This window comes from Cervus canadensis, chromosome 13 (assembly GCF_019320065.1).
Source record: "Cervus canadensis isolate Bull #8, Minnesota chromosome 13, ASM1932006v1, whole genome shotgun sequence".
NCBI lineage: Eukaryota > Metazoa > Chordata > Mammalia > Artiodactyla > Cervidae > Cervus > Cervus canadensis.
This window is the reverse complement of record NC_057398.1, coordinates 56,846,034-56,869,161: the sequence shown is the minus strand read 5'-3', so window position 1 is coordinate 56,869,161 and position 23,128 is coordinate 56,846,034. Positions and strand designations below refer to the sequence as shown.

Here is a 23,128-nt window from a genome sequence, read left to right as displayed (position 1 = left end):
AGGAAATGAAAACGGAGGAGATGTTGTCCGAGAGGACAGGCCGCACTTGGGCAGCAGCAGCTGTCAATAGAGGAAGGTTCTCTCTGTTTGACGCAGCATCCTGGCTTTCCTGGAGCCACTGAGTCAAACCACTTCACTGGCGTGAGAGGACAGTGCTGTCCAAAGGGAATCGAGTTTACTGGGCTTAGGGTCTGTTAGGGGGCTTCCCTGGTGCCTCACTGGTAAAGAATCTGCCTGCAATGCAGGAGACCCTGGGTTGGGAAGACCCCTGGGTTGGGAAGGTCCCCTGGAGGATGGCATGGCAACCCACTGCAGTATTCTTGCCTGGAGACTTCCATGGACAGAGGAGCCTGGTGGGCTGCGGTCCATAGGGTCACACAGAGGTGGACACAGCAGCTGCAGCAGGGGCTGTTGGAAGGAGGGGAATGCCTTCTGGTGCCCACAAAGCTCTTCTCCGTGGACCAACCCCTTCCCTTTTTTCTCAGAAATGAGCCCTTGGATTTGGTTCTGCCTGATAAGCCAGAAATGTGGGGCTTAGATGTCCCCTTTAATCACAACAACTTGAGGAACTTAAAGCAAATGGAAAATGCTTTCTGGATGTTGCAAAGCCCAGACCTTCTGAAAATAGTTTGGATGCATTTCCAGCCTCCTCGGGCAGCTGTTTGCTCTCACACTGGCATGCGGCATGCATCTCTCTCCACGGAGAGAGTGTGGCTCTTCCTTCGAGCCTTCCTCGCGGCCTCCACGTGGCTCAGTAGAAAGCAGCATGTTCCTGAGGAAGAGACACGGTGTTTTGGAAAGGAGGGTCACGAGGCAACCATGAACCCGAGTAACACTCGGGCTGCTTTTTTGGAGATGTTAGTTTCAGGAAGCCCTGTAGCATCTTTCCAGTCTCAAGGAGGAAAAAGAAAAATGTTGTGACTTTGACCTTGGCTCAGTTCATTTGGCTTTCCCTATCTAACCCACACTACACTGACAGATTCCACATCTGTCTTGACAAGCGTGTTCACAAATAACTGCTCATTCATAACTTCAGGCTGTTGTCACAGCCCTTGTCTGTTACTCCAGCATGTGAATGAGAAGGCAGAGTTTGGTTTTAAGAGAAACATTGATCTCAGGAAGAACTGTCTACACAAGGAGACAGTAGTTTTTCATGCATTTTAAGGTCACTAAAATATATTATTGCCCATAAATGGGAATTTTCTAAGAACTATAACCTAATTTTTAAGTTTTGGAGTCATTTCAGTATTGGGAATTCAATACTTCTTAGACCAAATTCAACTAAGGTTATCCTCTCTAGATCATATGTAGCAATAACTTTATTATTCCTTCCATTGGTGGGGGGGGGGGTTTCTTCTTATGGGATTATTTATTTCCCTCTCTGGGCCCCCCAGGTGGCTCAGTGGTAAAAAATCTGCTTGCCAGTGCAGGAGACCTAGGTTCAATCCCTGGGTTGGACGATCCCTTGGAGAAGAAAACAGCAGCCCACTCCAGTGTTCTTGCCTGGATAATCCCATGGACAGAGGAGTCTGGCGGGCTACAGCCCATGGAGTTGCAAAGAGTCAGACACTACTTAGTGACTGAGCACACAGCACATTTCCCTATCCATTGGCTTCATCTCATTTTCACTTCTGTTTTGACAGCTTAAAGACTATGCCATTGAAGTTGTTCTTTCCTTATAATAAACTCCTATCTTTAAGTTGCTAGCTGAGAAAGGCCAAAAAAAGAAAGAAAAATAGGTGGGTGACTTAACTCTGATTTGACTTTAGAAGGAGGGAAAAAAAAAAAGAAGAAAATCACAGACTGAGGACATGTCTTTACAGAAGATGGATGATCTGGTAAAGGAATTGCCTGCTTGGATGTCTGTCAGGGCTTTCTGGAAGAAGGGTTTCCACATCCAAGCTTGCATCTTAGCATCTGGCTCCGGAAGTTAAGGAGAGAGAAACAGCTTTTACCCAGAAGTAGCTGGGCAGAACCAAAGGAGAATGATGGCTATCACCTAAGGTTCTCAGGCAGCAGTTCTCACCCAAGCTTTAGGTTGTTTAGTGTGTTAGTGGAGTTTGCTGTTCATATGTGTGAACTCAGTCTTGAATGGCCACTATTTCACCTACTGTGCATTTCACCTCCGTGGAATGAGGTGGCAGCCGCTGGTTTGTCTTGGAGCAAGATATATTTCGGAGGAATTCTGCTGTCAGAAAGCATCACCATCAACCATGAAACTGTGTATAGGGTCAGGTCTAGTTTCATTAATTCTTTGGCAGTTGTACCCGGATTCTAGAAAGAGAGTCTTGAGCCGAACTGACCCTGAGTCATTAGATGTTGGGGATCAGCAGTTTGTAAGAAACCTTTGCTGGGAATCCTCTGAGAGGATTAGAAACTCCCTGTCATCTCGTGCTGGGAGAGATAATGGTGCCCACTTCTGGAACTGTTGTCATCATGAGAGATATCTGTGTAGAGAACGTTTGTGTGGAGGCTGGGGAGGGGTTGAGGCAGGGACTAATTTGATGTGGAGTTTACTGCAGCATTTTTGCTGCTCCTGCTAAGTCACTCAGATGTGACTCTTTGTGACCCTATGGAGCCCGCCAGGCTCCTCTGCCCATGGGATTCTCCAGGCAAGAATACTGGGGTGGGTTGCCATGCGCTCCTCTAGGGGATCTTCCTGACCCAGGAATGGAACCTGAGTCTCTTGCATCTCCTGCATTGGCAGGCAGGTTCTTAATCACTAGCACCACCTGGGAAGCCCATTTTTAGTGATATTTAATTCTGCTTGAGATGTCATTGCAGCAAGAATGTCTTTCTCTCTGGCTAAGAGACACTTTCACGCTACATAAAAAGACTAATTACCCAGAACAGACAACACTTATGAGAGGATCGTTTCTCTGTGATCCACCTGATTGGGTTGTTTTGAGGACAAATGAACATTTTGTAAAAGGCCTTTCTAACCTCTAGGTCACAAAGTCTATACTAGTGTTTCTTGAATTCTACCAAGCAAAGGGATCGCCTGGAGTGCTAGGTGTGGATTCCCGGAACTTTGTCTTCTACCCTCCATCCAAATTATTATTCAATAGTTTTAATTTTTGCTTTTTTTTCTTGGCCATGTCTCATGGTTTGAGGGATTTTAGTTCCCCACCAGGGATCTAACCGGGGTCCTCAGTCGTGAGCTCTCATTGTCCTAATCACTGGACCACCATGGAGTTACCAAGATGATTATTCTTTAATTTCAAGGTGAGCTCCAGGTAACTGCCTCTTGACGAGATGGCCAGGTGATCTTCAAGTAGGTAGCTCAGAAGCACACTTTGGAAACCCTGTGTGTTTGGGTTTGATTGCTTTATTTCTTAGTTGTGTCATCACAGGCAAAAAGGACTCCTAGCGCTTTTATAGTTAGTTTCATTGTCTTTTAGTTATTTTATAAATTACACAAAATTTTAATTCCAGGACTGTTTCTATTTTCTGACTTACCTGAGCCATGCTCCCCCATTATCCATGAGTGAATGTATCCAGGGACTTCTTAAAATGATTGTATCTTTAAGACTATTCATGTCTCAGATTTTCCCTAGGGTTTCACATTTTAAAAAGCATTTCACATGGACCCCAAACCTTATTAATAGAAAAAGTTTACCTGTATTATAGTGTGACTTCAAACACATAGATCTTGAAAATTGATTAAAAAAAACAAAAACTAACAGTTACTTTCTTTGGCGTAAATCACCCTTATTTGCATCACTTATATCTCCATCCAATTCATGGTCTTAACTTCTGAGGCCCTGGATCAGCACCAGAGCACCCTGTTCTTTATGGTGGTGGTTTAGTCGCTCAGTCCTGTCCGACTCTTTGCAACCCAATAGTCTGTAGACTGCCAGGCTCCTCTGTCCATGGGATTTTTTCAGGCAAGAATACTGGAGTGAGTTGCCATTTCCTTTTCCAGGGGGATCTTCCCAACTTAGGGATCAAACCCATGACTCTTGCATCACAGGCAGATTCTTTAAAAACTGAGCCACTAGTGAAGCTCACCCTGTTCTTTGGCCGTGCTTAAAAACAAAACAAAATAAACAACACAAAACAAAAAGGGGAGGGAGGAAAGAAAGGATTTTAATGCTGTACTTGATAGCAGAGCGAGAGTAAACCAAAGGTGCATACTTGAGGACTGCTTGTTGGACATGACAGATGACGACAGTTAGCTTGCCTGTTCTCTCATAGACTTCCTTTGACCCGGGTGATCAGGGGTGAGTTCAGGGATCTGGATTCCATTAACAGAATCAGTATCCCTCTGCAGCACCACACAGCCACTGGCCTGAAGAAGGTGCTATTTCCCAGGAAAAGGAGTGAAATCCCCCCAGAAATGCACAGGGCCCTCGTGTGAAGAGAATGTGCTGCTGACCCAGCCACACTCTGCATGCCCTGCCTGTCTCTGGTTCTGTTCCTTGAGATTTTTATCGCAGAGAGCTTTCAGCATCTCTTTTTAGAGGTCAGATCTGAATGAGAAGATATTGTGTGCCTTGCTGATGTTGTGACATAGTTTCTACCCTGTCTGTAGCTTCCTATCTTTGCTGATGGGTGATGGGAGGGAATTTTCTCTTGGGGAGGCTGTAGAGAGGGTTCTGAAAATAAACACCGTGGTTGCTTGTGGGTGAGAACATGTGTGAGCAGATGTCAGCTGGTAGCAGCGTATGGTGGCGACGTGAGAGCAATGTGTTTCCGAGGCCTGGGTTTTGGGCCTTCATCTTCTGGGCCGTTCAGGCCGGGCACCTCCCGCATCTCAATTAAAGAGGGTTTTGACTGGCAGGTGTAATCCCCACAAGTGTGAAAATGTGTCCCTGGGATCTTGTTAGGGGGCTGAATGTTGGAGGTGGTAAGTTATAGGGCATGGAAAAAAATTTTCTTTATCTGCTTTAGAATTGAGAGAGAAACATAAAAATCTGGCCAAAAAAAAAAGGGGGGGGGGGTAGGGGGAAGTCCTCAAGATCTGTATGTTTTGTCCAAAGAAATCTTCAAGTCAGTTATGAATAGTGGTCATGCTACTTTTAGAAGACATGCCCTAGGTGAATGGAAGGTGCATGGACGGCTTTAAATTGATATAAGGAGCTGGGATGGAAGTCTGTTCATTCAGATCTGGAAGGCCATCGGGAATTCACCTATCAAATATATTAGATAACTGATATTATGATATCCCAGAGCACTTTTTATTTGTCAGTTTCTTTTAAATATCTCATTTTAATCTTTCACAAACCCTCAGGAATAGCATGATGTCAGTTTCATTTTATAGCAACAGTGGCTTAGGTGCATCGAGGCATTTGTTCAAAGATTCCAGGAGACTGTTGACAGAGCAGGGGTGTCCGTCTGCATCATCTCATGCAAAAATCTGACATTTAGTACGCATACAAGGTCTTTAAAGAAAGCAGAGTTCAGAATTTCAGGATGTCAAAAAGTATCATGGAAGATGCATGTAATCCATTCCAAGGAGGTCTAGATTTTTAAATTGTCACTAAGTAGCCCTAAACCAGTATATACTTGAATTTTTGATCCCTGATGTAGGAGTTTTCATGTGTGAATTAGAAATGGTAACAGGTGGTTTTAAGAAAACTGACATCGAGGCCAACCAAATGAAAATCAGAGTTTTACTCTTAAGAGGGAGGCTGTCTTTTGTTCAAAAGGTCAGGGCCTTTCCTATTCATCTTAAATATAAGTCAAGGTATTTATGTGACTGTTTCAGTATATAAATTGTACACTGTTATTTTAACACTAGAATGTGTTAAGGGGAACGCTATATTCAGGAGCCTGATTGCTGGTTAAGGCATGCCAAAAGGCCTGGGGTGAGAATTCACAATCCCCCAGACTTGCTTACCCTGTGGTCCCCTGGCCCTGAGCAGCGGGGCCCTTCTGCTTCTGGGGGAATGATAAATACATGCATTTAGTCCCTCTTCTGCATTGAATCTTTGTATAGCTCTGTATAGGCATCTCCTCAGTAAAATAGCTAATGACTGTGCTTTTTAAAACTCCTAGCTGTCTGCCCAGTTGTTACAACACCCTCTGGCTCAGTGGGCAGCTTGTGCTCCAGACAGTCCCAGGTTTTCTGTGGGTACCTTGGTGAGTACACTCGTCTGCTTTATATACCTCATTTGACGTAGTGATAGCCGGTCCATCTGTAGTGTTTGTCTCCTGGGTGGGGGGGACTTGTCAGAGGCAAAAGAGAATTCTGAAGTGCAGCCTCGTAGCTGGACGGTCACACAGATGCCCCCAATCTTGTAGTCAGAGTGTCTATCCGAAAAATATTCATGAATACTTTGAAGTACTCTGATGACTTGATTGTAATATGGGGAAGGATGGATTGTGGGTCTATGAGATATGTGATCCAGGGCTTCCCAAGTGATTTGATAGATTGATCTCTTGACTCCCTGGGAGGATACTCTGTGGGGGGGATTGTATGGCCAGAATGTCAAGGGTTCTTTATTTTGTTCTCTTATTTGAGCCTGTGTTCTTATTTCTGACACACAGTAATGGCTCAATGAATGTTTCTGGTACTGAACTGGAAGGGAAGAAGGAGACTTTTCTCTCCTTTGAAGTTCTAGAGGGAGGATAGTGGGAAATGTACGCTGATCATTGTTTGTGGCCTTCATACGGTCATTAATGGGTTGCATGAGAGAAGGGGCTGATCACGGTCAAGGCTTCAGTTAGCTGAACCTGAGAGCTTGCCACTGCGCCCTGATCCTCAGGGCAAGTGCAGGCCCCTCAGAGCCTAACCCCGTGTGATAGGCTGGGGTGGGGGGGAGGTCACCAAAGCCGAAGGGCTCACCCCTTTCTGATTTGGAACATTAATAAATCAGCCAGCTTTTATCGTCTGCTGAGCCATGAGACCAGAGCAAAGAACAGGTCTTAGGTGATCGTGACACTCAAACACTCTGGCCCAGGTGGTACCCTGATCCATGCTCAGGAAGGTAGGAAGTGGACTTCCTGTCCTGGCATTGGTTCCCTCTACACTTTTGAGGCCCTGAGGAAGCATGAATTATATGGATTCTAAATTCAAGTGGAGATCCCAAATAAGGACAGGAGAAATGTTTTTGTTTCCCCAATAGATGTCTGCACTCCCTGGGTTATCCTGATGTGCACTTTACCACGCCTAACCTTGAAAGTGTTAGTCACTCCGTCATGCCCGACTCTTTGTGACCCCATGAACTGCAGCCCATCAGGCTCCTCTGTCCATGGGATTTTCCAGGCAAGAATACTGGAGTGGATTGCCATTTCCTTCTCCAGAGGATCTTCCCAACCCAGGGGAAGATCTGGGTCTCCTGTACTGCAGGCAGATTCTTTACCAACTAAGCTACTAAGTTTGCTCCTTAGGAATCAAGGAGTCAAGAAATGAAATAGTTTATTTACGGTGACCTAAGCTGGGCTTTCCTCAAAAACAAAACTGATTCCATTGAGAATGTATATTTATTTGCATACAGAAGGCCTCAGAATGGCTAGAAGCTGCCATGTGAATAAAAAGAGTGAATGACTTCAAACACGCTTAAGTTCCCATTTGTAAGGCAGATTGTGTTTGGTTTTTCATCTCTAAATTTGTATTTTATTGTACTGTCTAAACCAAGGAGTTAATTGTCTGATTTTTGTTTGTTTGTTTGTTTGTTTCGTCAGCTTGTTGGAAAAGACGAGGGAAAGGGATGAGAGAAGGAAAACATGTGTTGAATTCCAGTCGCCCCACCCCGCCCCCACGTCCCTGGTACTGAAGGCATGTCAGCCTTATCCTCCCCACGTTGGTTGGGTGGCGAGGGTGGGATGAAATCCCCATTTTTCAGGGAACTCTGGCTTGGAGAGGTGAATACCTTGTCCTCAGTCATCAAACTACCAAAGGGAGGAGAAGCAAATTCGAATTCAGGTCTGGCCCATGTGCCCTCCACCACCCCACAGAGACCCCAAACTTCTTTTTTTTTTTTTTTTTGCCTTCCTTTTGTTTCCCTTGGGAATCCTATCCCATTATTATTTTATAATTTTCTTACCTACCACTTTGGATTCATTTCCTTTTCATCTTTTCCTCATAGTCAACAAGTGGAGAGGTCTACCCTTCCACTTGGCCTCGGACACGCCTTCTCACTTGGGGTTATTTTCGGTCATTTAATGGCTGCAAGCTTCCCCCTTTCTTTGGTGGAAAAACATTGGAAACCCACCCTGCCCCTCCTGAGTCTGGGAAAATCAGGAGTGTCTCAGAGGGTGTGGCCGGGGAAAGAGATCCCTGTTCAGTGGGAGGCCCTCCTGCCCCACCCAGCTTCCCGCTTGGGAGTCAAGCCTGCAGACCCTTCCAGACCTTTCATGCAAGACTGCTGAGCAGTGGGGCTCTGCAATTTTTTTTTTTTTTTTGGTCTCTGTTCTTAGAAATAGTAATTGAGTAAAAATGTAAGTGAGCCGATGCCAGGGGGCAGGCGTCCAGGGTCAGGGTGAATTTCTCCATGCTGACTGTGATTCTGAACACTCATTAAGTGGAGGTTGGCTGGTGCCAAGCGGCTCGAGGGTCATCCCTGTCACCTTGTGTGAACCGCCTCTCCATTCCAAGGAGATGTTGGGAGTGGCTGCAGGGAGTCGGGGCGGGGGGTGGTGGGGACGCCCGTGGTACCTCTGGCTTTCCTCCCTCCCTCTCTAACCTGGGTGTAGTTACCACAAGTGTCCTGACACCCATGCTTGGACTGGCAGCGCTGATGCCTCCTCAGTTTTACATCAGATCCCCTGGAGGAAGACATTGTCCTTGCTCCTCACAGCCTATGTGGCTGCTGCATCATTTTTTCCCCCCTTTAAGTTCACTCTCCTCCAAAACGTAGGTTGAGATGAGCTTAGCCTGCCTGAAGGTTTTTCTTCTAAGATAGATGAGTCCAGGAGATAAGCAGTCTGGAGGGTCTCTTCAGGAAGGAATGGGTTAAGAGTCATGAAGGCAAATCCAGCTTTGTTCTTTAAGTATTTGCTGAGCGTGATGCCTTTCGTTAGCATGGTTCAGATTTAAAGGTGGGTTTCTCAGAGCGTGGCCTGCATTTTTTTTTGTACGTTCCGAAGGGTCATCAAAGCAGATTCCCGGACCTGTCTTGAGTCAGAGTCTCTGGGGCGGGTGGAACCGAGGAGTCTGTACCTTTAAAAGGCAGTGCAGGTGCGCCTGTCCCCACTAGGCTGAGGCGGTGGAGGCTCCTATTCTGCCGGTCTGTTTACTCCAAGTCCTTCAGCCTGAAGGATTCAGATCTAGCAGGGCCTCTGTTTGATCAGCTGGTCCCGCAAGTGTGAGACCCCGAATCCATAGCGTGACCACGTTTTCACCCTGTGCTCTCCATGTCCCCAAATGCATACAACGATTGAGTTAGGTGCCGTGGTTAATCACGCTGATCACACATCACCCCTGCTTACCACCCACCACAGAGGGGCTGTGAATGTGCAGGCAGATGAGCACGTGGCGGCGGGTGGGTGCCTCCTTGGGAGGTTATGCACGTGAGTGAATGCCTCCCTGTGAGGCTGGATTGGGCAGCGCAGTTTCACAATAAATGTATAATGTGCAAGTGATGTACAATTTACAATGCCGTAGCCAATGTATAATGTTTAATTCGCTGAGGTAGTGTTTGGTCAAAGCACTGTTGACCTCTTCATGGCCTGAAATCTGTTCTGAGACATTCCATGGGGTAAGGATCTCGCCAACAATGGAATGTAAACTCTACTCACTCAGCCCAACTCAGTTCCAAGTAACTGAAGTTTTCTCCTTCCAAATAGTGTTTTGGTCTTTTTTTTTTCCAACCAGAGGTATTCGAGCAGGTGAAAATCTGACCCAGATATTAAACAGAAAAAGTTAATAATAAATGACTTGGTATTTTCTTTGTGCAACCTAGATCTGCTGTTGTTTTGATGTTGTTTTAGAACCATCCAGTATTTTGAATCCAACCACACAGTATGGCTATTCTATAACTACTGTAGTGTTTTTGACGATCAAGATAGAGAAATAGCCAGTTCTTCTATGTGCCGTGTATCACTAAACAAACCAAAAAAAAAGCATTTTTTAAAATAAACATGCCCAGAAATTGTCTTTGTGCCCCAAGTGATTTCTCTGTTATTTCTACCCGTTTGAGAGCTAGGTTGTTTGCTATGTGGTGAAGAGTAAATATAACAGTGAACTAACACCAGAGGAAGAGGCACTAACTACAGTGGTTACTTTATAGCTGCCCTAGGATTATACTGGTCAGGCTTAATAACCACTGGAAAACAGGAAGTTTATAAAGTCTTAATATTATAAGAACACTCATCACTTTGCAGATTTAAACAATGGGAATAAGCATTTTTCTATTGAAGCAGGAAAAGAATGACTAGTCGTATTCATTCTACTTCCCAGCCAGCCTTCCACTAAAAAGGTCTCTACATGCACTACAAATATAGATCTAGTTGTAAGATAGATGTCTAATGCATGCAGAGATCACAGGAAGACGAAGGTGAATACGAGACATTCTTACGATACAGTCATTCACTCCAGTGTTCATTGTCTCAATGTACTAGGCATCCATCTAGGCACTAGCGATGCCATCAGTGAATAAAACAGAAAACTTTGCCCTTGGGGAACTTCACATTTTGGAGAAAGAAGATAGACAATTAATTAAAAAGATGAGATGAGAATGGTAGAATGTGGTCAATGGGATAGGGCAGAAAATCAGAGCAACGTTGGGGAGGGGGCAGTGGGGAGGTGAGTTGCAATTTGATCAGAAATATCCTAGGAGATGAGATTAGAGAGATAATGACAGATGGGTCAGGTGGGGACTTGGAGGCCATTGCCAAGTCTGTGGTTTTTCCTCTGAATCAAGTGGGGAGAAGGGTGGTTTTAGCCAAGGGGTTCTGTGGCAAAATTGAGGACAGTGACCAAGGCGGGTGCAGGAAGCCCAGTGAGCTGGTCTTGGCAATGCACTGGGAAGGCACTCAGCACAAGGAAGTTCCAACAACTAGGAACTTCAACAAGACCTCCCTTGTGCTGAGTTCATTCTTTAACAGATAATTTGATAGGCAGGTCACAAATGGGTTCTGTATGTAGAATATGTTTTGTTTGTTTGTTTTAAATGGACACTCCTGAATTACTGGCAACCCACCCCCTTCCTTTCTGGAAAGAAGCTACCTTTGCACCTTCTGTGTATGAAAATAACCTCTTGGGTCTCCAATCTTGTGCTGACAAGTGTGGAATGGCCGCTGCTGGAGGCTCTACTTACTGGACTGCTTAGTCTTGGCCACCCTCGATTCATGACCAGGAACACAAGACACTACACTCATAGGTGACCACAGCTGGCCTCTGAGAATGACAAGCTGTCTCTTCCTGTAGGAAGTGGAAAGTCAGACTTGGAAGGCTCTTTGGATCTGTCCAGCTGTGCCTTGTACGTTTGCCTAAACTTTGGAATGAGGTCATAAGCCAGGGAATGTGTAAAACTATGTCTTTTATCAGTCAAAAAGCATTTCTGTTGGACCAGAGTTTGTGTTCCAATTTTTAAGTTTTGAGCAGCAAGACTGTACACTGGGATGTTGGTTCGATTCCTTCATCCATCTGTATAATACACGTCAATCGAGTCTACTGCATTCAGGTGCTGTGTGAGCTCTGCCGATGGATGAGTAATAGAACACAGATCCTGACTTCAGGAGCCTTCGCCTTAGTGAGGAGCTCAGGCAGACCAAACCAGCCCAACCAAACTGAGAAGCTGACACCATGTGGTTGATTATAAGTAAGGGTCTGAGAGGTCAGAAGAATTGATGGACTTGCTCTAGAGAGGTCAAGGATGCCTTCTCAGGGGGAGCTGGTATTTGCTGCTTGAAAAGATGACCTTTGGGAGGATAGTTTGGCAGTCAATCAGTAGCACTATGAAGTTTTCAGTTTTCATGAAAGGGAAGATTTGCCCTTTCATGTTTTCTCCCTCTTTGAGCTTGTATGACTCCTGTCTTGATGAATCATGAAACATCAGAAGCACTTAATGTAGTCTTTGAAAAATTGAATGTATACCTACAGGAGACCCACTATGAAATAGTAAAGCTGGAGAACGGGGCAAGATCATTATATCAGGTATTTGTTATTCAGAAGACATAATGGACCCTGGGTGTATAAAATCCATTATACAAGTTCAGAGTCATTAGAGCTTCTTTCCCCTTCTTCTTAAGGGCACATCACAAAGGTTGATCCCTCACTTATATGCTATGGATTTGTGGGTTGGCAGTAGCTCTGTTCCATGACATCTTTCATTGTGGGATCCAGGCTGAGGGAGCAGCATCTAACCTGGGCATGCTGACCTCCTGGCTGGACCGCAGGAGATGTACAGTTATCCACAACTACATTTCAGTGGCCAAGCATGACCTCAGTAGGGCCAGAAGGGGTGCAAGAAAAAGATCTGTTTGGTGGTGGGTCTAGAAAAGAGGATTTTGACCAAATGGTATAGTCTACCACAGTGTAAGTGGAGGAGTTGGGGAAAAGAGAAGGATTTCACCCATGTTAAAAACTTTGCATGTTGATGGTACGGCATGGATGGATCCACACTTTTGCTTTCTCCATGGGATTATAAGGAGCTTTATAACGGGTATTTGCTGAATACTTAGTCAGTTGGCTTTGTAAGACAGACATCAATTTCCTTCTGCTCCACTTTTATTTTATTATTATTTTTAAAGTCTTTGTTGACTTTACAAAGTCAGTTTGTTACAATATTGCTTCTGCTTTATGTTTTGGTTTTTTGGCTATGGGACATGTGGGATCTTAACTCCCTGACCACGGATGGAACCCACATCCCTGCATTGGAAGGCAGTCTTAACCACTGGACCGCCAGGGAAGTTCCCTTCATTTTTATATACAACTTATTCCTCCAACCAAAACAAGTTTGTTTGGTGTCAGAGGCACAGTTGGTAGAACTAGGTTTAGGAAGCAAGTCCTGATATGTTATGTGAAATTTATGTGTGTCAGGGAAACTCAGGCTTACCTCCAAAACATGTACTCACATCTCTTCGCCTTAGGGTCTCAGGTTGCCAATATGTTCCTGACATGCCCAGTAGTATCTGGTAAGTGTTCTTCATAATCCAGGTTAAGTGTCTATAAGACTGTAAGTCTGAAGATGCTTAGCTGTAGCTAGAGGTACCATGACTCTCCTATTTCTTATCTCTTTTGTATGAGTTCCACGCTAATTGAATGAGTTAAACATTGAGTAGTACCATGTGACTCCCTCAAATTCTATGTTACCTGAGCCTTAGTCTCCTGACAGTGACCGATGAGGTCAGGCTCCTTCCTGCTGTGTCCAGTGAGAACACTGCAGAATGACCCCGCCTGGCACGGGGCATCTCCTGTGCCCCTCTCAACCCAGGGGCAGCAGCCATCCGCTCTGAATGCCCCTGAGCATGCTGGGTAACTCCCTACTTGCAAGTTCCCCACCATCTCGGCAGCCTATTCTTAGTAGCAGCAGATGCTGAGCATCTCCATCCTGCTTTTGGGGTCAGCAGTGGGAAAAAGCAGAAAAAAATGAAAGCATTGTTTTGCACATGGCTGGACATCTGTATTTCTGAATCGCCCTGTTGTGTGGATGATGCAACTGCTGGAGCTGTTTTGCTGAATGTGAACTTTGTCCACCGACTGGACTCTAAATTGGTTTTGGATCCTTGTGAAATCTAAACGTTCAGACCATATTTTTCTAATCTTCAGTTGGACTGTATCTTTGCTCTGAAGTGGAGCTGATTCGTTTGTGTTCACGTCCACGGCAGGGGTTGCTTCTTTGTTTTTCTGCTCTGAGTTGCTTGTTTTCTCAAGGCTGCTATTTACCTCGTCCATTGTGTGTTTTCAGGAGAGCAGGAGGGCAGCTCCCTGTGGTACCGCGGCCACTGTGGCTTCAGGGATGGTTTACTCGAGTGTTATTGTTAGGGAGAGAGCTGACTGGTTTTCAGAAACTGAATAGGGGAAGCGTCAGGACCAGCTCACCCACAGGTATGCTGGTACTATGACAAAAACTTGGACTTCAGATAGCAGAGCACTCAGATCCTCTCCTGCAAGTGCTGACCCTCAGGGCTGTGGTCTCTACTTGGGTGCTCTGCTACTGAGATACTCAACTTCACTGTGTATAATATAAAAATCATAAACTCAGACTGGGGGTCCACCTCCAGACATTCTGATTTGGTTGGTCTGGGGTGGGAGCTGGCACCTTTAGTTTTAAACAGCTTCCCAGGGCATTCTGACGTGCAGCCAGATTTGAGAACCTCTGTTTTGGGAGTTTATGTAACATTTGCTACTGTGATTTTTGTCTAGCTATCCATGTCCTGTTATGAGTTTCTGCACGAATTTCTGCATGGAAAAAGGCAAAGATCTAGGTGGGCTGTTGATAAATGAAGAGGCTGGATCCTGGCTTTAGTAATAAGAAAATGAATAGTAATGATATTGATCATTGTTAGTTATTGCATACTTATATAGGCACTGTGCTAATCTTTATATTAGCCCTATAGGATAAACAGGGCTTCCCTGTTAGCGCATCTTGTAAAGAATCCACCTGTAATGCAGGAGACCCCAGTTGGATTCCTGGGTCAAGAAGTTCCCCTGGAGAAGAGATAGGCTACCCATTCCAGTATTCTTGGGCTTCCCTGGTGGCTCAGATGGTAAAAAATCTGCCTGCAATGTGGGAAACCTGGGTTCGATCCCTGACTTGGGAAGATCCCTGGAGGAGGGCATGACAACCCACTCCAGTATTCTTGCCTGGAGAATCCCCATGAACAGAGGAGCCTGGTGGGCTACAGTCCATGGGGTCACAAAGAGTCAGACATAACTGAATGACTTAGCACAGCCCAGCACATCATAGGATAAACACTACTGTTATTTTCAGTTTCATAGATGAGGAAACCGAGGCTTACAGACATCATGTAATTTCCCCACAGTCACGTAGATAACAAGTGGCAGAGCCAGAACTTGAACTTGGTCTTTCTGGCTCCAAAGCTCATCGAACTCAGTCACTCCCCTAAGACGATAAACTTAAATATGAACAAGAATATTTGGGGTGAAGGGATGCAATGTCAAGAAAGGAGAATTCACTGAGTGAAAATAATATGTTACTGTATTTAAGGGAGATCATTCTTTTCTGAAGAAGGAAGAAAAAAAAGATATATTTGGATGGCTTTCTTATTTTCTTTTGAAGCCAATATTTGTCTCCCCCAAACCTATGGAAATTCAGAGTGAGCAGCAGAACCCAATGACTTAAATGAAAATGTTGGAATTAGGCAGTGGCTTCTGAGTTTAGCTCGTCTTTACCTCCTGTATTCCCCGTTTGAGGAACGACAATGGTTGCTTCTTATCCAAACTTGTACACTGTATGGTATCCTTAAGTGATTCTCTTGTCCACACTGGGTAATTACTGAAGTGTGCAAGGTAAAATGCTGGCGTTTTTCATTGTTTTCCTCCCTATATAAGAACAACTTTTTTTTTTTTTTTTTTTTCAGGCTAGTAAATCTGAGTTCTTAAACTACTCCATTAATCCTTCAATGCCCTTTAAAAGTTCAGAATGGTACCAGACCAAGGCCCTGGAAATTCCATCTCCAGCTCTTGGCCACCCTATGTATACCCATACATGTGAAAGAATGTTGCAGATTAAGGCATCCAGTAAATATTTGTTAAGTGAGGGAGTGAATGAACTTTGCAAATATGGACCATAATAGAAATAGCATATTGCTAAGGATTTCTTGGGAAATGAGCGAGGTCTTAGTCCACTGGTCTGCTCCCAGTTTCTCCACAGGGCCACTTGGTCAGTTAGCCAACCCCTAATTCCTTCCTGGGGTAACTTTTTGTACACTACGCACAGCAATATTAATAGGGTTAAAACAGTCTTATTATCACTGACCTCTGTTTGTATCTCTCAGCCTGGATGAAAGGACACTGCCTTTTTCTTCAGTCTCAGCAGCATTTTTCATGTTATAAGTTGGTAAAATTCAGAGTCCCTAGGAGTGGAGAGAGAAAGAGGCAAGTTACTTGCCAGCCCATGGGAAAGCCAAGCCCAGCGTTGATGCATTCTTGTCGTGGATGGTCCCACGGGAACACCTAGATTAGCCCCCGCTCCCGCTGTGGGTTCAAACTGCTGTCCCTGGAGTTATAAAGGGGCAGTTGGGTCCTCAGCCAGACAGCACAAGTATTTTTAGGGCTCTTCGCCTCTCAATCTAATTTCTGCTTGAAACTTTAACACATGCAGGCTGCATAGAAATGACTTTTAAACTACTCTCTGGGTAGTGTAGGAGGGCTTGGATTAGTACCACAGCCTTTGAGCAATTTTTTTTTTTTTTATTGCTAACTATCCAACAGGCTGAACAGAGGAAATTCAAGTCTAACCCTGGAGGGACCCCTATTTAGTCATCTGTCTAGACAGACGAGTTCATATAATGGGCCTCTCTGTTTCTTTTGCTTTGTTATAACAGACGGTGGTCCCTTCCTTTCAACTCTATGAGGATGTCAACCTTTGGTTTTTTAATCCCAGCCTAATGTTGATAAGCCAAGAAAGTGACTCACACAGGAGCCAAAGATGACTCTCAAGTGTGACACAGTCTGTGATATAATAGAAAGAAAACATAGATTTTGCATAAAGGAGAATCCTGGGTAAAAATCCTGACTGTGAAATATTAGGCAAGTCACTTACCCTCTCTGAACCTCATTTTTATCTTCTTTAAAATGAGAATTAATTTTTTAAAATACTCTTAATGGTACTTAAAAAGAGAGAGATTAACACATAAAAATGCCTCGCATGTGGTAGGGAGTGAATATATTTTTTATTCATTCATTCATTCAAGGTGATCAGTAAAGACTTAACTTTTCCTGCTTTTTGTATTCTGAGAACTCTAAGAAAACCAGAAATTCCAGCCCATATTTTTAATATCAAGTCATACATTGAGCAAAGCAAGTGATAGATATTTTTTAAGCCTAGGAGAAAATTGATAGTACCAATTTCTGTTAGACAAAAGTAATATTGGAGATATCACTTAAACATTGGTAGAGGTAAATAAGGTAGAATGATACTCTCTGTTGTATCAGAAGGACTCAAAATTCTCACAACCTGCCTAAAAGAACTCTCTTTGTTAGTAACTATTTCTGCAACTAAGTGGTACATCTCTCTCCCTTGTTATTTCACTTTATTTTTAAGCATTTTGCAGGTTTTCATTATATATGGACAATATTATACATGATATACATGCACACTTATATACATATTGACCTTTGAGATATATTCCAGTTCACTTTTGTTTGCCAAATTAGGCTGCTATGAAATGAACAAAATATTAGAAAATACACCACATAGGCTCCTGATCATACTTTTGTTTTCAGTTTAAACAACATTTTTGTGTGTGTTATTTTACTGTAATCTCTTCCTGGACTGTCCCTGAAAACAGTAATGTGGAAAATATTGTTTGATTCAATTTAATTCAGTAAACATTCACTGAGCATGTACTGCCTCCAGGGCTTGCTGCCTGAATCACAGAGGTGGATAAAAATGGGGAGAGTAGGGGAGAACCCCTCTCCCCCACCAGAGGAGGCAGCATAGCTAGCCCAGGGAAAGGCACGGTGATCACAAGACACAGGTATGAGTGGAGACATCAGATTTATTTTTATAGAATAATGATTGGGCACGCTCCTTCTTTAAGTCTCAGTTTCTTAGCTCACACCAAAATGCGATAATCATGGTGGGTACATGACAGAGAGTATGTGCCTCAAAACGTGTGATGTTGCTTTTGTCAATGTTCTTCTTATTATTTTTATTGTTATTCTTCTCTTATACCTGCCCCCAAGTAGCTTATACCCTATTTGTGAAAACAAGTTGATATACCCACCACCCTACACAAAGCAGCAGAACCATTCAAAAGTTGCTGAATGGTATCTACAAGCCAAGGCCAATGGTACCAATGGTAACACAAAGATAAAATGATTGAGGCATTAAAACAACTTTAAAAAAAAAATTTGCTCTGTATTGTATGCAGATTGCTACGTGTACCTGAGCGGTGAATAGCCACAACCTCCGTATTGAAAGGGAAATAGGAAAGTCGGTGTCTCCTTCAGCTGTTAAAGGACAGAAGCAAATGATATCTGTGTTGATAGCAAAGCTTTTCACATCTCAGAGTACAGTTCTTGACGTTTCCATACATTGAAATTCCATTAGAATCCACTGCTTTACGTGGCTTCGGATACGGTATGTCTGAGTCATGTCTATTTCAATACAACTGCAATCAATAAAAAGCCCAGTAAAATGTGGTTAACCACAAGGACATCCCTCCCCGCCAGCCCCACCCCCCAATCAGCACTGTGATTCATTCAGTTTAGTGCCTCTCCCGGTCGTAGCCTCTGTATCGAGAGAGGCAGCCTTCTTCGAATACAGAGAACAGAAAGTCCCCCTCTTGGGCTGGTCTGCCCGCTCCTGTGTTGTCTCGCATGCCCCATCCTGACCCCTGGGAAGCCCCGTCCTGTTCTGGGGTGTCTGTGGCCTCATTGTCATAGGGACACAGGATAGATGTCTCCGGAGGATGTGGCCTGAGGTCCCAGCAAACCTTACCGAGTAAACAATCTTGCCCTCTCTCTGGCTTCCTGTTGCATCCTCTGTAATGGGAATCTTGAGGTCCCCACTAGCCGTCAGCTTTGTTTTCATTCCTTATGTGTCTTGTACTGCTTTTTCCCTCTTGTTCTTACGCAGTAGGGACCTCAGGCAGCCGCAGGGGTCGTGAATGCATGGGGAGCCCAGAGGGGAGGAGAGGAAGGGAGGGTGGGAGACAGGTGTGCAAAGGACGGAGGCAGCCTTCACCTGCTCGCTGTCTGGACTTGGCCATTCCTCATGGGGCAGCACCTTCCCAGGCTAGTGAAGCCAGAAGGGTGTCTGCCTTGAGCTGTCATCCTGGAAATCCCGGACCTTCCAGAATTACCCACAGGGGATGTCAGGCTTCACCATTACCTTTAACTGTCAAAGCAGACCGAGAGAAGAGTGTGCTCTATTTCCTCTATTCTTAGGACAGCGGTGTACCTTTGTTCCCGCCTAATGCTCCAAGTCCGCCTTGATATTTTTTCTCAAGGTTGCCATTTGGGAGGAGGTTTTTTTAAAAGTGCTGAGGTCGGCTATTCGGAAAGTAAGACGAAGCCGATTGAAAACGGTGTCCTGTTTCTGTACTCTTAACTGAGGGAAGTTCAGTCCTGATCAAATCAGTGAAGCCCAAAGTTTAAGTCACTAGCTGTGTTAGAATCTGATTTTACCATCTCTACTTGCTGCTAGTTAATGGAGAGAAAGGTGGACCTAAAGATGCCTAATTACACTTAACTTCTTTTACTGATGGGGGCAACCAGTCACCCTTTGCTAAGACTCTGTATCTAGTTTCTTTTATTCACAATTAGTATTTGGTCCAAAATAAACAATAACAACAAAAAGAACAATATTTATAATAATAACATTTATTACTTATATCCATGTAGTGCTTCTACCCTAGGGACCTTCCTAAGCACTTTAGAGATAACTGACTCATTTGATCCTGGCAATACTAGGTGGATATTATTATTTTCTCCATTTCACATGGGAGGAAACCAAGGCACAGAGATAGATGAAATCACTCCCCAGATCCGTAGCTAATAAGGGGAAGAAACAGGACCCCCCCCCATATCTGCCATTATCATCATCACTCCCATTAATTGACCCTTGAGCTGATCATGTGATGCAGAAGTGGCAATGCTGTGTCATGGTTGAGGGCACAAACTCTGGGATGAAAACTGCTCCAGAAAACTCTGTTTGGGGAAAGGCAGTGAGGTCTGAAAGCAGAGTCCACCTGGCTCAAAATATAGAAATCACTTATATATATGAGAAGCCTATGTGGCGAATATCCACCCACGCAGCACTCCTTTGGGATGAAACTGAAAAGAGCAGTCAACATGCCAAGTTCTCTCCAGATGACTTTTTAAAACTCACCCCTCTGATTAGCAAACAGTACAGATGTTGATAGAGTTGGAGGATTTTTAATATCTTTATTTGATTTACACAAAGCAGCCAAATGTAGTTGGCCCTGGGCTGCAGCCTATATGTGTCTGAATGCCAAGAAGCAACTGTGCTCCGCTGGGATGCCGAGCATTCCAGACCTGTTACCTTGTAAGTGTAATATTTACCAGATTTTTGCTTCATCTGGAGATGAAGAGCAGAGCTGCCCAGAGTCGGGGCGGGCCTGGCTGCTGGGAAGGGAGCTCCGTGTGCAGAGGCATCCCCGAACGAGCAGGGAGCTGGGGAGGTGAGCACAGATCTGCCAGAAACAAGCCTTTTTCCTGGCAGCCGGGAATCTAGGAAAAAATAACAGACCTTACGTGGTTGGGGTGCCCAGCAAACTCATAGGGCAGAGTGCTTTTGCTTTCACAATCCTATTTTATCCTCATGTCTCTAGGTGATAGATGCTGTCTTGTCCCCATTTTATAGATGGGGGTGATGCAGCTCAGGGCTTCCCTGATAGCTCAGTTGGTAAAGAATCCGCCTGCAATGCAGGAGACCCCACTTCGATTCCTGGATCAGGAAGATCTGCTGGAGAAGGGATAGGCTACCCACTCCAGTATTCTTGGGCTTCCCTTGTGGCTCAGCTGGTAGAGAATCCGCCTGCAATGTGGGAGATCTGGGTTCAATCCTTGGGTTGGAAAAATCCCTTGGAGAAGGGAAAGGCTACCCACTCCAGTATTCTGGCCTGGAGAATTCCACGGACTGTATAGTCCACGGGGTCACACAGAGTTGGACACGACGGAGCGACTTTTACTTTCAACGTGGTTTAGAGACATAAATAGATTGCCCAAGCTCACATATTTAGTGCTCTTCCAAAGTCTGTCTTTATTTTGACTTTAGTAAAACTGATTTGGAGAAAGGAGGTGAAGGTGGCCAAGTGGGGCTGACTCACTCCCCGTAGCCTCTCTTGGGTCTCCCTTCCTCTGACCTTCCCAGCCTCCCTGCCAGGCAGGTGTTCCTCGCTCCCTACCGGTGAGGAAACTGAGACCTAGAAAGCTGAAGAGAGGTGCCCACAGCCAGCTTTTTTAAGTGACAAAGCCAAAGCAGAATCGGGGGCTGCTGAGTCCCAGACCTTAAATCTGGCGTAATAGCACTGTCTTCATCAGCTGGCAGTGCCGAGCTTACAAACAAAAGCCCATCCTAAAACTCCGGACAAGCACCGCTCTCTGTGGTGTCCCTCGGTTGGGAGAAGGGGCTGGAGGCCATTTCAGACAGCCTAATCCTGAACCCCGTGTGTCAATAAACAGAGCTAGTAAATGAGACAGTGTGATTAAGAGTGTGTGTGCGTGTGCGTGCGCGTGTGTGTGTGTGTGGTGCACACGTGTGTCCACACACAAACAGTGAGGCAGTCACAGGCTGGAGGAGACGAGAATGATTTTCAAATCAAAGAGGTCAGCAGTTGCCACAGCAGCACATGTGTAATGAACCATATTTTACTTTCATCATCACTTCATCAGATGAGTAAATAGAGACAAGATCCCCAAGGTCAGCAAAAGGAGATGGTGAAACCGGTCTCTAGTTCTTTCTGCCCTTCCCGGATGGGGGCTGCCATCAGCACCCTCACCATAGCTGGTATTTTTTTTCTATTTTTTTGGCGTAGGAGTGTTTGACTGAAAGTGAAGCCAGAGCATTGGCAGCAGCCCCCCGCCCCCACCCGAAGTGCTCAGGGCCGTCTTCCAATGAGGCTGGAAATATAAACAGAAGAGCTAGTTTGCCTGGGGGCCCCTTGCAAGAGCCCTTATTCGCTACTGCTCCCTTGGCTTTGGGGGGGTGGGGTGGGTGATGCTTTGGTTGAATCTCACCCAAAAAGCTGTATTTTTAGCTGAAGATGGAAAATTATAAAAGCAAAGGTGTGAAATGAAGCTCTTTGGTGAGTGTTGTCAGTGGAAGAAGTCGCCCCCAGCGTAGACGAAGTCTCTCCAAGAGTCCCATCCACACTGGAGCAGGGCCCTTGACGCCCCGCGGCAGCGGCGCTGGCGAGACTGATAAAGGGACTTAGTCTTAAGCACTTGGTTTCACTCCCACACTGAAGTCGGTAGACAGGTTTCTTTCTCTGTGGAAATTCGGAATTTTTCTTTACTACCTTCACAGTGCCGCTGTGTCCTGAACTGGACATTTGTCACAGGAACTGAATCCAAAGGATGATGTTTCATCATTTCAAAGTGTGGTGGTGGTGGTGGTGGAGGGGGTCATAAATACGACAGACCTTGGTTATGCTACTATTTTGCCGAATGGATTTTGTTTCATGAGTGGATTTGGTCTCTACATCTCCTTTTCTGATTCGGTTTTGGCATCAAGTGTATACTGCCTGCCTGAGTGAGTTGGGATATTTCCCCAGTACTTTCTCTGGGATAGTCTGCATGGTTTAGAATGATGTATTTCCTAAAAGTCTAGTGAGATTCTTCTGTACAACTTCCTGGGACTAGTATTTCTTTTGTAGGACATTTCACAGAGATATTATTTTTAAATTATTTATATGCATTGTCATATAAACTCCTTCTAGTTTCTTTTTTCCCCATTCTTTTTTTCTTTTAATTTTTTTTTTTCTAAAATTGAAGTATGGTTGATTTGCAATGCTGTGTTAGTCTCTGGTATACAGCAAAGTGATTCAGTGTTATATATGTATATATATTCTTTTCCATTATAGTTTATTACAGGATATTGAATATAGTTCCCTGTGCTATACAGTAGGATCTTGTTATTTATCCAGTCTACATATAATAGTTTGCATCTGCTAATCCCAAACTCCCAACTCAATGCTCCCCCCAACCCCAAATATGGAATGCTTTGTGAATTTGCATTCACAAAGAGACCATGCAAATCTTCTCTGTGTTGTTCCCACTTTAGTATATGTGCTGCCAAAGTGAGCACTCCCCATTCTTAATGGAAATACTATTTGCATATAATGAAATGCACAGGTCTTATGTGTGCAGAAAGGGATGCCTTCAACAAAATCTTGAAGCAGAGGAGAGAGGAGTAACTTGCCTTTGGTGAAACAGCTAGTGTTTAGGGAAAGGAGTCAGGGTTAGGAAGAGGAGGATGAAAGTCACTGACTCCTGCTCCCAACATAATGCTAAGATCATCATCAAATACTGTCTTTAGTTTTCTTAGGAGCGCAGGTCTTTAATCGGCTTTCCTTTTCAAGTTCT

At 44.6% G+C, this 23,128-nt stretch overlaps 1 protein-coding gene and 1 pseudogene across 2 annotated transcripts in view; one reads left to right on the top strand and one right to left on the bottom strand.

Annotated features, from left to right (window-relative positions):
• TGFB2 (transforming growth factor beta 2) overlaps positions 1-23,128 on the top strand; it is a 93,791-nt gene that overhangs the window by 11,491 nt on the left and 59,172 nt on the right. The window contains exon 2 of one of the 2 annotated variants that reach the window (XM_043485977.1): positions 6,001-6,084. The exons of the other annotated variant lie outside the window; for it this stretch is intronic. Within the exon in view, the coding sequence (XP_043341912.1) occupies positions 6,001-6,084 (84 nt within the window). The remainder of the gene's footprint in view (positions 1-6,000; positions 6,085-23,128) is intronic. 2 annotated transcript variants of the gene reach the window in all.
• On the bottom strand, positions 22,751-22,850 carry LOC122452631 (annotated as a pseudogene).